General features: G+C 60.8%; 2 protein-coding genes across 5 annotated transcripts in view; one reads left to right on the forward strand and one right to left on the reverse strand.

Annotated features, from left to right (window-relative positions):
• The first annotated feature begins 517 nt into the window (after positions 1–517).
• On the forward strand, positions 518–3010 carry LOC101723770 (signal transducer and activator of transcription 5A). Its single transcript, XM_087202219.1, has 5 exons — positions 518–536; positions 704–1179; positions 1274–1425; positions 2330–2457; positions 2547–3010. Exons 1-5 carry the CDS (start codon positions 518–520, stop codon positions 2744–2746), a joined length of 975 nt encoding a protein of 324 aa, XP_087058345.1. The 3' UTR covers positions 2747–3010.
• Positions 3011–3801: 791 nt separating this feature from the next.
• Positions 3802–12722, reverse strand: part of Stat3 (signal transducer and activator of transcription 3) — a 32570-nt gene continuing 23649 nt past the window's right edge. Inside the window, exons 13-24 of one of the 4 annotated variants that reach the window (XM_021240381.2) lie at positions 12624–12717; positions 12495–12542; positions 11208–11291; positions 10533–10631; positions 10313–10448; positions 9271–9323; positions 9093–9187; positions 8878–9017; positions 8264–8476; positions 6205–6247; positions 5865–5927; positions 3802–5126 (exon numbers count right to left, since the gene is read on the reverse strand). In XM_021240381.2, coding sequence (XP_021096040.1) covers positions 5903–5927; positions 6205–6247; positions 8264–8476; positions 8878–9017; positions 9093–9187; positions 9271–9323; positions 10313–10448; positions 10533–10631; positions 11208–11291; positions 12495–12542; positions 12624–12717 — 1030 coding nt within the window. In that variant the 3' untranslated portion in view covers positions 3802–5126; positions 5865–5902. Of the gene's footprint in view, positions 5127–5864; positions 5978–6204; positions 6248–8263; positions 8477–8877; positions 9018–9092; positions 9188–9270; positions 9324–10312; positions 10449–10532; positions 10632–11207; positions 11292–12494; positions 12543–12623; positions 12718–12722 lie in introns of all 4 variants that reach the window. The other 3 variants (XM_021240382.2, XM_021240380.2, XM_004859339.3) reach the window with 3 other exon arrangements.

The following is a 12722-nucleotide window of genomic DNA, read 5'->3' on the forward strand; positions in this document are numbered from 1 at the left end:
ACTGTTGAGGTCCATGTCATGCGGTATTAACACAGCTACTCTAGCCTCTGGGTCTGCGTTTTCCATGGCATAAATGATCATAAATTATCATTTTAACATATTTATGCTATAGAAAGTGGGGTTTTTTGAATGGTGTAGTTCTGGCTGGCCTTGAACTCATGGCGATCCTCCTGCCTCAGCTTCCCGAGTGCTGGGGTCCCAGGCAGGCGCCACCACACCTGGCTAAAAGTGTACTATTGAGTCTTCCTTTGGATTTGTTCAATCTCTGCTTTACTTGAGAAGTTCTGTCCATTAACCTTTAGCATCGTACTTAACACATTTGGCTGGAGGGCTGACATGTTAATACTTCTCTTCTCTTGTGCCCCTTCTCAGTTTTTACTTTTCTGTTCCTCCTTTTTGATGAAATTTTTTCTAGAACTCCTCTGTAACTATTTCAGCTCTCTTCATAACTTGCCCATCAGCACTTTCTGCCCCAGAGACAGCAAGCACAGTGGCTGAAACAGAGTGACAGTGAGCCATGCCACAGGCTGAGTCAGGCAGGTCTTCCTCCCTCTGAATCCACCCCAATGGAGCCAGCGAGGCCCGGGCTTCCCGGGTTGGGAACAGAGACTCGGGCGAGGGTCCCTGCCTGCCTCCTGCGCTGCTGACAGAGGGCCGAGCAGGAATCCACGGAGAACTGAGCGTGCACCAGGCAGCTCCTGAGCACTTCCTGGGTCCTCGCTTATTCAACCTCCACAGCGGCCTGCAGAGCCCGGACCTCAGGTGGGGAAAGGGAAGCAGGGGAGAGCTAGCGAAGTGTCCGGACTCACCTGGCCAGAGCTGGGCACACAGGTGCCACCGAAGGCAGGGCAGGGCAGGGCAGCAGCAGGTCCGAGGGCTCCGCCAGGAGGTGGTGGCAGAGTCCAGCTGCCCGCGGGAGCCTTGGACTCGGGGCCGGGCTGCAGGAGGCCCAGCGGCCGAGGACGGCATCCAGCACTCGGGTCTGCCTCAGAGCTCTGCCCCGTGTCCTCTGCCCTGGGCGCCCCTGGTGACTCGGTGCCCCCCCCAGCCCAGTTCGCACAGCTGGCCCAGCTGAGCCCCCAGGAGCGGCTGAGCCGGGAGTCAGCCCTGCAGCAGAAACAGGCGACGCTGGAGGCCTGGCTGCAGCGCGAGGCGCAGACGCTGCAGCGCTACCGCGTGGTGAGTGGACCCGGGCTGGGCTGGGCTGGGCCGGGCCGGGCCGGGGCGGGGCGGGGCGGGCGGCGAGGAGGGCGCTCAGGGCCGTGTCCCCCAGGAGCTGGCCGAGAAGCACCAGAAGACGCTGCAGCTGCTGCGCAAGCAACAGACTGTCATCCTGGACGACGAGCTGATCCAGTGGAAGCGGCGGCAGCAGCTGGCGGGGAACGGAGGCCCCCCCGAGGGCAGCCTGGACGTGCTGCAGTCCTGGTGAGGCCGCGTCCCTGTCCCGCTCTGGCCCCGGGAGGAGCGTCATGGGAAGTGGCCCGGGGTGGGAGCCCGAGGCGGTAGGGCCAGGTCGGGCTGAGCCGCGTCCCCCACCCCGGAAGCGGCATGTCCGTGTCCTGGTCGCAGTTCAATAGGGTGTGGGTCACTAGGGGCCTGTCCCCTCTCCCCAGCCCGGGGCTGGGGTCACAGCCTCCACCCCCAACGGTTGGGACAGACGATCCCGAGCCCCAGGACGTGCAGCTGGGGCAGCTGCATCACCAGGCCAGGGCGACTGAAGGGACCAGGGCCTGAGCCAGTTTGTAGTTAATGGGCCCCGTCTGCCTCGGTTTCCCTCACCTTTCAGATGAAGAGGTGAGGCAGAAATGACTTTAGAGGTCCAGCCAGTCTGGATCACTCTTTATAGCTCCCCTCCCAAGCTGGGCGAGGTGGTGCACACCTGTAATCCCAGCCACTTGAGGCTGAGGCAGGAAGATCACGCATCCACAGCCAGCCTGGGCAATTTAATGAGACCTTCTTAGGCTGGGGATTTAGCTCAGTGGTTCTGCCACCTGCCTAGCAAGTGCAAGGTCCCAGGTTCCATCTCCAGGACCAAAAACAGCAAACAACAAAAACCCTGGGGTGGCCCTGGACCTGGGCCTTAGATGTGTGGGGTGAGCTTACTCCAGGCTCCTCAGATGCCTGCTGGGGACCAGGGGAAGGGGCAAAGGAGCTGGCAGGAGCTGGGAGCAGGCCTGACTTGGTTTCCCCACACCCTCAGGAGAACCTGCCGGGCTGGAGCTACACCTTCTGGCAGTGGAGGTGCTCCAGAGGCAGCACGAGCCACACTGGAATGACAGGTGAGGCCTGGAGGCTGTGGCCCAAAGTGACCCCAGTGCCCCTCCCGCAGCGCCATCCTGGGCTTCGTGAACAAACAGCAGGCACATGACCTGCTCATCAACAAGCCTAACGGGACCTTCCTGCTGTGCTTCAGCGACATGATCGGCGGCATCACCATGGCCTGGAAGTTTGACTCTCGTGAGTGGCGGGTTTGTGTCCTGGCCCGGGTCCCCGCCCACCCCCCCCAGTCCCCTCTCCTGGGCCTGACTCTGAGCCCAACCCTGCAGCCGACTGCACCCTGTGGAACCTCAAGCCCTTCACCACGAGGGACTTCATCTGCTCGCTGGCTGACTGCCTGGGGGACCTGAGCTACCGCGTCGATGTGTTCCCCAACCGGCCCAAAGATGAGGTCTTCTCCAAGTACTACACACCGGTGCTCGGTGGGTCCCTGCACCGCCCCAGGGGCGCCCGGTGGTCCCCAAGGTAGTGAAGGGGGCTTCAGGACTCATGGCCAAGGAGAGAGGCGAAGCTGCTCTCAGTCTGTGTGGCCTTTGAGAAAGGCAGATGCACAGTGTCCCGGAGGCCACGATGCCCCTAGGCCGAGTGACAGCTGTCAGATCTGACGGCGACAGATCGGAGCCCAGGTTTTGACTTCTCTGCAGGGAGTGGAGCCAAAGGATTCTTCGGTATGTTGCACATAGACCACACCTGCGTGTGAACAGTGTTTTTAATAAAATGTGTTTTGGGTAAACTGGCTGCCAGCTGCTGGTGGCCTCCCTGGGTGAGGGGACCCCAGAGCAGGAGTGGCTCCTTCCTGTGGGGCCTGTTTCAGCCTGGGACAGTTCTGCTCCTTCTGTGTCACTGCTTCTCGGGGACCCAGGAGCCAGGTGCAGGGGACTCACAGGCCCAAGATAGCAGGGGGAAGGGACCCACGGGCCCCGCAGGGCTGTGGCCCAGGCCTCTCCTGGCCACTCCACTTCGAGCTGACCTGGAGCTGGGGTTGAGGCCGGCGACGAAGTGACCTGGCTGTGGGGCAGACCAGCAGGGGGCGCCACCCAGCTGCCCGGGGGAGGCGGCCAGCACCGGAGCCTGGCATCCCCCTCAGTAGGGTGGGTTGGCAGGGCCAGGGGCAGGGGGGCCCAGCAGGCAGGGAGGTGAGAAGCAGATGCAGCCTAATCTCTGCTCACATCTCCCAGGGAAGCTGCTGCCTGTCTCTCGGCTCAGCTGCACTGGGCAGAGGAGGGGCGGGGACCCAAGTGGGTGGCTGGCCCGAGTTGCCACCCTGCCTGGCGCACTGAGCAGAGGGTGATAAGGGGCCGACCGCGGGGAGGGCCCTGTGGGGTCCGGACCCCAGCCCGCCCGTGGCTTATCACACCCTGCAGGACCTGACCCCGCCCGCGGCCACCGGCCCCTCACCTGGAGGCTGCAGCTGAGATAAACGGGGTGTGGCCTCACCCTGGGAGCGACGGGAAGGGACCCCCACCCCCAGCCTCCCGGCTGCGTCCCCGCTGGGCTGGCTGGAGGGGCTCGGGACGCACATCGGATGGTTCCATATAACTTTTATTTCTCGAAATTAAAGTAGATACAGCAATATACAAAAACCCCCACAATAATATAAGTTTTTACATTAGGAAGTATACACTGGAACCCAACACAGCGGCCAGGGCAGCGGCTCACACACCAGAGGGGAGAAGCGATGGGGCCCGGGCCGGCTGGGGACAGCAGGGAACCAGGCACCTGCGGAGCTCGCTCTTCCCGGAACTTCTGTGGCCCTCAGCTCAAACCAGATCCACGTGCGGCATAGGCCAGGCCCGGAGCCCTGGATGCTGCCCGCTCCCCACTCTGCGTGTTAACAGTGGCCTCCACAAGCCCACAGGAGGCCGCTTTGTTGTCGTCCCAGGTCGCCCCACGCCTGGCTTCCCCCACCCACCGCTAGGTGTCCCCAGCGTGCGGTGACAGGAGCCCAGTGACTGGCTGTCCGCTGGGCGCTGGACATGGCCCTGCGCTGGCAAGAGGAAGGGCCCTCTAAGCCACCGGGAAGCCGGGCAGAGCCCTGGGTGCAGCCACATGGTGGGATCCCGCGGCCCAAACCCCTCACCGCCAGAGGCGCTGAGGCTGGGATTCCTAAAGTGAGACTTGGGGAGGACACAGCCAGCAGGAGGCCGTGGGCACGGAGGACAGGTGACCAAGGGCGCAGAGCGGCTCCAAGCAGAGCCAGGCGCTAAGGGGGAGCCCACGGTGCAGGCTCCAGGGAGCTCAGGCCCCTCCAGCTGTCCCTGCCCAGAGCCCAAGCCTGTGCCCGGCTTCTGGGTCCCCCAAGGGCAGGGGCTGGAGCCGTCCGTCCTCTGCACGTACTGGCCGAGGACAGCCGAGAGCTTTCCCAGGTCCTCTGACACGGGCAGGAGCTGCAGCCACCAGTTAGCTACTTTAATTCAAAAGGAGCCCTGGGGCTAGAAGTCGAGGCTTCCATGGGACACAACCCGACACGCCAGGTGGGGTCCAGCATGGCTGGGGACGTGGGGAGGAAGCCGCTGGCACCCGGAGGCACTTGGCTAATGGGACCCGGAGAAGCAGGGGAGTGGGTGCGGGAAGAGGGACTCAAGACTCCGCCTCTGCCGCCGGCCACCGTCAGACCTCGGGGCTCCTCACACACTGCCCGCGACTCTGCTTCAAAAAGCGCCAGATGCTCAGAGATAGCAGAAGGAGTAAAAAAAATCTGGAACCACAAGGCTGGGAGATGCTCTGGGGTTTGGCTGCTGGTGGGCACGGAAGGCGGCAGGCCTGGCCCTGCAGCTGTACATCCTCAGCTCCTCACATGGGCGAGGTAGCGCACTCCGGGGTCAGCTCCATGTCAAACGTGAGGGACTCTGGGGAAGAGCAGAATTCGGTCAGCTGCTGGCTGGGCACCCTGCAGGCCTCAGAAAGCCAGGCTTCCGCGTCAGCAGGAGGACCCCTGGCCCCCGGACTACACAGTGACCCAGGCTCCTTGCTCCCCACAGGGCCTCAGTCCCGGGAAGGACTGGCGCTCCCTCCCTCCCACCCTGGCCCAAGCTGGCGTTGGTGCTGCTGGAGGGTCTGAGGCTGCCCTGTGACAGCCGCCTGGCCCCTGGGGCCGTGACGGCCTGAGTGTCCCTGGTGCCAATCAAGGTGTGCTGTGCTCATCAGAGCCCAGCACTTGACAAAGACTTGGTGAAAAAAAGGAAAAATATTCATTTTTTTCTCACACATTGAGACCAGAGTATTTTTCTTCCTTTATTTAATGGGGCCAGGAAATTTACCCTTACACCTTCCTGCTATTTCTACTGGGGAGTACAGCTCTAGCACCCACTCTGGAGCTGGGCATGGTGGTGCACGCCTGTCATCCCACCACTTGGGAAGCTGAGGCAGGACAATCGCTGCAAGTTTGAGGCCAGCCTGGGCTACAAAGTGAGTCCAAGGCCAGCCTGGAGTACACAGCAAGGCCTTGTCTCAAAAAAAGTGAACAAACAAACAAAAACAGAACCTCCTCCTCCCATGCGGGTGGTGACTCTGGGCTCTGTACCCGCGACCGCATGCCCAGGAGATGGAGGGCCCAGGTGGGGTTGAACGCAGCACCACATACTCACCGAACTGCCCTCCTGCTGAGGGCTCAGCACCTTCACCATTATTTCCAAACTGCATCAATGAATCTAAAGTGCGGGGGGACATCGGCAGGTCAATGGTATTGCTGCAGGTCGTTCTGTGGAAATGGGGAGCGCAGGGGCCCGGGTTGACAAGACACAGTGGAGGAGGGGGCCAGACACGCACGCACACACACGCACACGCACACACGCATGCACACGCACAACAAGCTCCACTCTGCGGAAACAGATGCTCAGGCTCTGGAGGCGCAGGGCTGCCCGAGCACCACCCGGCTCCCGGGAGGTGGGCGAGGGCTCAGCGCGCGCAACACAGGGAGGGACTTACGGGGTCACGCAGATGAACTTGGTCTTCAGGTAGGGGGCGGCACCTGGAAGGGGAGCAAGGGGCTTACTGCGGGGGTGTGGTAGATCGTCGTGCAGCTCTTTCCTGCTCCCCGAGCTGCACACACCACAGACGCTGGTCCCCCTGGCCTTGTGCTCGCTCTTCCCCTCCACCGTGCGGGCGCTCGAGGCTCCACTCTGGCCCCGTGCAGACCTGGCCTGGTTCCCGCCCGGATGCCCAAGGAGGCCATGCGGACAGCTCTGCCCGGGCCCCGCTGAGGGTTTTCTTTCCTGTCCTCCTAGAACCTGTCACATTGTCACAGGGTGGAGAGACACACCAGACAAAAGCGCCCTTCCTGTGGTCCCAGCACTCTGACAGGCTGAGGCAGGAGGATTGCCGAGTCCTAGGCCAGCCTAGGCAACTAAGTGACTTGGTGAGACTCTGTCTCCAAATAAAGTTTCAAAAATAAAAACAGAGAGTGGCCTTTCCACGAGGGAAGGGGTCTCTGCAGTGCAGTGTGAGCAGCACAAATCCAGGACACCCTCGGGTGGGTGGGCGGGAGGGCGCAGGTGCAGGTGCACCCTCAGCAGCTGAGAACCTGGGCCAGGCGCTGCCTCTCTGGGTACAGGACAAGGGCAGCAGCCTTACCGCCATTTGTCCTCACCTGGGGCACAGGGCCAGGGGAAGGCGGGTGTGAGAGTGAACGCTACACTAGGAGGCCCAGCCACACTAGCAGGGGCCTCAGGGGAAACTGAGTCAGGGCACAGGATGTCAGTCCACAGACACTGATGAGTGGCCGGCTGAAGGGCCCCCAAGGCCTCAGGGGCCAAGAAACAGATCAACTTGGCCCAGAAGCAGAAGGGACTCCCGAGGCAGGGCCCGTGTGTGGTGCACGTCCACCCATGTGGCCCGGACTCCACAGGGAAGGATTCGCTGTCCAGGACAGGAGCAGAATGCGGGGCCAGAGGGGAAACAAGGGAGGAGGAAAAGTGGCTGACGCCGGCCCTGCAGGGCTGTGAAGGTGCCCGGCAGGAGCAGGGGACGCTGGCAGACGGGAGGGGGTCGGGCCAGATCCTCTCTTCAACACCCAGGCCACCACACGCCTGCAGCTTGCCACGGAGCAGACAGGAAGCCGTGACAGCGCCTCCCCAGGAGCCGCCCCCTCTGGCTCAGGAGCCTCAACAGGCAGGCGACTTGCTAGGCACTGGGCTCCCTCCTCCGGGACTGGCCCGGAAGGAAGGGACCCGCCTCCTGGGCCCCTTGCACCCCTATCCCCCTGAAGCAGGAACAAAGAGCCTGCGCAGCCAGATAAGCAGATCTCCCAACTGAAGCAAGGTGTGTGGCAAGATAAGGCCAGGACAGGAAGCGCGAGGCAAGGCTTCCTGCCAGGGCGGAACTCAGCGCCAGAACAGAGGGATGGGGCAGCAGCGCCAAGGAGCCCAGCCCTCCCTCCTGAGACCAGCGGGGCGGCGGTGCTGCCCCCAGGGCCATGGGGACAGAAACAGCGTTGGGACAAACCCTGAAGGAGCCCTGTGGGAAGAGGAGGTGCCTGGCGAGTCGGCCTGCGCCAGCACGCGACACACGCAGGGCCAGGGCTGCGAGCATGGGGGACACACGGAGGGCCTGGACGATGGCCAAGGGAGCAGCCACGCAGACGGCCCTACACATCACGTGGACCGGTGCTGCAGGGAAGGGCTCACCGGCTCGGCCGCACACTCAGCACCAAGCCCACCCGAGACCTTTTCCACCAGAAGCCTTCTGTGCCCCAGGGACACTGCCCAGCGGGTGGGGCCGGGACGGGGTGCACTGGACTCCAGCCAGGGCCCCAGCCTGCCAGCACCCACCAAGGGGCCACGCCTTCTCTGGTCCAGGTGTGTGTGCGTGTGCACATGTGTTTCCCCCACAGACTGGGCACAGGGACAGGGGGCCAATCCTGCCCTCCCCTCGAGGAACAGTGCAGCCCTGAGTTTTATCAGCCCTTCCCCAGTCTAACCCCTCCCGGGATCCTGCAATTTCCAACATTTTCCCAAGAATCAAGTGCCGGAAACGGAAAGCCAACAACTACCTGTTTCAGCTTCCGGGTGCTCCTGGCTCTCGGGCCGGCAGTACTTCCCAAAGGCCTCCTCCTTGGGGATGTCAGGGTACAGGTAGACCAGTGGGGACACCAGGATGTTGGTGGCATCCATGATCTTATAGCCCATGATGATCTCGGCAAATGACATGTTGTTCAGCTGCTGCTTGGTGTATGGCTCCACCGACTGGATCTGGGTCTTGCCTGTCATGGGACACGGGGAGGAAGGATAATGGACCAGGCTGGGCCACCTTGGAGAAAACTGCAGCTTCCTCCTGCCCCCGAGGGGAAAGATGTATGGCCAGGCACTGTGGAGAGGCTCAGGCTGCCTTGAACTCACAGGGATCCTCCTGCCTCAGCCTCCTGAGTGCTGGGATCACAGGCCCACACCCAGCTAGGCTGGCTCTGTGCAAAGCCATCTGGGGGAGGGACAGTGATAAACCTGCATAAGCTGTATGAACAGGAGAGCCAGGGAAGGAGCTGCAGACTAAAGTTCCAGCTGCACAGCCAAGGCAGTCCTCCAGGGGACCCGCAGTCACGGCTGGGCCCCGGCTGAGTGAGTGGGGCACCAAGGCAGGCCCTGTCCTGCAGGGGGCGCCGCTCACCGCTGATGTCCTTCTCCACCCAGGTGAAGGTGACGCCACCCTCCTTGCTGCTCTCGCTGAAGCGCAGCAGGAAGGTGCCGGGCGGCTTGGTGCTCAGGATGGCGCGCTCCCGCTCCTTGCTGATGAAGCCCATGATGTATCTGGGGGGGACGCGCGTCAGGGACACAGGAGGCCCCGCCCACACCCCGCCCAGGCCCCCGGCCCCACCCACCTACCCCTCATTCCACAGGGCCAGGATGTACTTCTTCACCAGGTCGATGATGTTGTCCAGCCACACCCAGAAGGAGAAACCCTTGCCCGCCATGTTCTCCTGCAGGGACAGGGACACCGTCCCGACATCCAGCCCCACAGCCCGGTCCCCACAGCCCAGGAAGGCTCCACAGGGTTGCTTACCTTGCAGAACTTTGCCCACGTGATCTGACAGCCCGAGTAGTTCACACCGGGTCCTGAGGGGAAAGAAGAACAAAGTGGATTCAATCCCCGGTACCAAAAAAATAAAGAAGAACAAACTGGAAATGTTTCAGTTTAGATCGAGACTAATTTTTAATCTTGAGACAGGGTCTCGATAAGTTGCCTGGGCTGGCCGTGACCTTTCACCCTCCTGCCTCAGCCTCCAGAGTGGCTGGGATCACCAGCATGCATCACTGCGCCTGGCTCAAGGTCCCCTCTTTTTGTGGCACTCAGGATGGAAATCAGGGCTTTGGCACTGAGCTCCATCCCCATCCCTTATTTATTTATTTATTTTTCCCATCCCTTATTTTTAAATTCTGAGACATGAACTTGCTAAGCTGTTAAGTTGCCCAGGCTGGGCTTGAACTCTTGATCCTCCTGCTTCAGCCTCCCAGAGTGCTGAGATCACAGGCATGCGCCACCAGGCTGGCTTCAAATTCCTTTTTCCTAAGACACAACACATATTTCTCATACGATGGGCCACGAGCAAACTGTTTTCCGTGTATTCAAAGGCTGCCACCGCTGTGTGCGCGCCAGTGTGCACAAGTGTACAGATCCCACATGCACACCTCCAACCCCTCTCCCAGCTGTTGTGTCGCAGGCAGAGGTCGCGTGTGAGGCTCCCAGCTGTGTGCTGGTCTGGGGCCGGGGGACACGCTGCCGAGTGACAGCGGGGCTGGAGGGCAGCACGGGACAAAGCTATTTCTAGCCGAGGTAAATGAAGAACATTCTACTTGTTTTTTGAGAGGAGGAAAATTAGACTAAGCCGGGTGTGGTGGCTCATGCCTGTCCTCCCAGCACCAGAGAGGCTGAGGCAGGAGGAGCGCTGTGAGTTCAAGGTCAGCCTGGGCTACAATTAAAAAAAAAAGACACCACAGACCAGCCGGTGGCCACTGAAGAATGGGAGGCTGTGGCACACCTGTGACACCACCTGGGGCAGCCAGGGGAAACGTCCCAGATGCCAATGGCACACCCAGCCACGCACCTAGGAGCTTCTCGGCCAGCGTGGTCAGCTGCTCGATGCTCAGGCCGCGCTTGGTGGTGGAGGAGAACTGCCAGCTCAGCACCTCGGCCACCTGGTCCCACGTCCCGATCGGGGGCTTGGTGAAGAAGTTCACGTTCTGCGGGGAAGGAAGGAGACACGGCTGCTGTGGGTGGCAGGGGCGACCGGCTGGAGGGCGGCAGGCAGGCGGGCACAGGCTCACCTTGGGGTTGTTGGTCAGCATGTTGTACCACAGGATGGATGCCCAGGCGTTGGGCATCTGGCAGATGTTGGAGATCACCACGACAGGAAGCGAGTGCGTCTGTGGGTGGGGCCCAGTCAGTGCCCGTGTCCCCAGCTGCCTGTGTCAGGCGTGGCAGGGAACGCGGTGCAGGTCACACCAGGCCACTTGGGACACCCGGAGGGAGTAGTGCCGACCGCAGCCCGGGGACAGCACTGGGCTCAAAGCTCCCTCTGGGATCCGGTTCCTGTGTATGAGACTCAGAAATCCAAGACTGGGCTTCCTTCCTTTTGGTTTCTGTTTGCTTGTTGTTTTGAGACAGGGTCTCTCTATGCAGCCCAGGCTGGCCTCGCAGTGATCCTCCTGCCTCAGCCTCCCGAGTGCTGGGATCACAGGCGTGCGGCCCATGCCTGGCTCCAGGTCTGTGTTAATTTACAGAGCAAGAAGGCTGGGAGGCTATCAGCGCCAGGCCTCTCTGCACACCGAACACTGGCTGCTAGGACTCTCGCCGAAGCGTTAGTCAGCCCTTTCGAGCACTGAGGGAGGGTCATGTCCGCTGGCCAAGAGCCAAGTGCACTCAGGGCTCCATTCCCAGCAGGGACACCACGGACTTACTGGAAACAGAACCCCATAGCCGGCAGCCCCCCCGCACCGTACCTCGAGGTCGATCTTGAGGCCCTGGTGGTAGACCTCGGTCTCGAAGGTGATCAGGTGCAGCTCCTCAGTCACAATCAGGGAGGCCTGCGACACGGGAGGGGCACTCAGAGGCCGACAGCCCCATCCAGCCAAGCCACTGGGACTCTCCCATTCCTCGCTCCCGTGCACGCCGGGGACAGAACCTGGGCTGCGTACGTGCTCTGCCCTGCATTGCGCCCCCCACCTGGTTCAAGGGCAGCCTGGCACCTTCAGGGAGCTGAGGTGCCTTCCCCTCCTCCTGCGGAAGTAACCACTCCTCTTTCTTTTGGGTTTATCATTCCCCAGCTTTTCCTTATGACTAACATATCTGCATCACTAAACAATTCTGGGTCACCTAGTTTTGAATGTCTGTGAACGTTATGCCTTCTCCTTTGTGGCTCACATTTCACTTGCTGTGAAATGAACCCATGTGGCTGTGGTTTCTACCTGTATTACTTTTCACGGCTGTATAGTACTCTGTCGCGGGGGTATCAATTCTTCATAGTGTGGATGAGACCTGTCTGGGTTGTATCTAGAGCTCAAAGAGTACTGTGACATTTGTTAATTGTCTGCTGCTGCATTTATGCAAAGATTTCTGTTTTTAAGTCCTGGGGCTGCTCCTGCTGTACTGCCTGACGGGCCCAGGGCCCACACAGGCTGGGCAAATGTTCTGCCACTGAGCCACATCCCCAGCCCAGGGCGTCACAATTTTATTTTTTGTTGTACATTTTATTTTATCACAATTTTTTTAAATGATCAAAAACTAGTTTGGGGTCACGTGTGCCTATTTTTAATTTCTTTCTTGACAATAAGAATCTAATAATCTGAATCACTGGCCACCAACAAAAAAGAAGACGGCAAGCTTGGGCTTCTTTGTTTTGTTTTTGAAACATAGTCTCACTGTGTAGCCCCGGCTGGCCTTGAACTCTCAAGAGATCCTCCTGCCTCACCCTCTCAAGTGCTGAGATTACAGATATGTGCTACCGTGCCATGCTTGGACTGGGTTTTTTAGGGTTTACCTCGGACTTATTTCTCAGCCTTTGTCCCATCTCAATGAGAAAAACGGGTCTCTAAAAAGGCAGCCAGCTGGAGGGGGCCGGGAGGCCTGCTCGAGGGCCGCTTCTTCTCTGGTGCGGTGTGGATGCCACTCGGCGGGGGACCGGGCCCCTGTCCTATACATGGTGTCCCGACACCGGGGACGGCCCACAGCACAGCACCCGGACAGTGACCTTGCAGTGTCCCCGTCCCCGGGCTCCCTGGCACACTCACGTCGCAGTTGGCGCGGCCTCCGTTCCCACATCTCTGCTCCCGGAGAGTCTGGAAGGGAGAGCACGTGTCCCAGCCGCCCTCAGAGCCCTTGCGGGGGTGGGGGGGGTCGGGGGGCGGCGGCGCACGCACCAGGTGCTTGAACTCCGCAGAGAGGCTGCCATTGTTGGACTCCTCCATGTTCATCACCTTTGTGTTGGTGCCCAGGATATTGAACTTCCGGGACCTGAG

This window comes from Heterocephalus glaber, unplaced genomic scaffold (genome assembly GCF_053883595.1).
Source record: "Heterocephalus glaber isolate CG9 unplaced genomic scaffold, H.glaber_assembly_v1.0 deba00001773, whole genome shotgun sequence".
Classification (NCBI taxonomy): domain Eukaryota; kingdom Metazoa; phylum Chordata; class Mammalia; order Rodentia; family Bathyergidae; genus Heterocephalus; species Heterocephalus glaber.

Bases quoted from the DNA above. Each gene is read 5' to 3' on its own strand.
- LOC101723770 (XM_087202219.1), top strand. The intron at 1,180-1,273 runs GTGAGTGGACCC...CGTGTCCCCCAG, and splicing joins CGCTGCAGCGCTACCGCGTG to GAGCTGGCCGAGAAGCACCA. The intron at 1,426-2,329 runs GTGAGGCCGCGT...CCCCTCCCGCAG, and splicing joins CTGGACGTGCTGCAGTCCTG to CGCCATCCTGGGCTTCGTGA.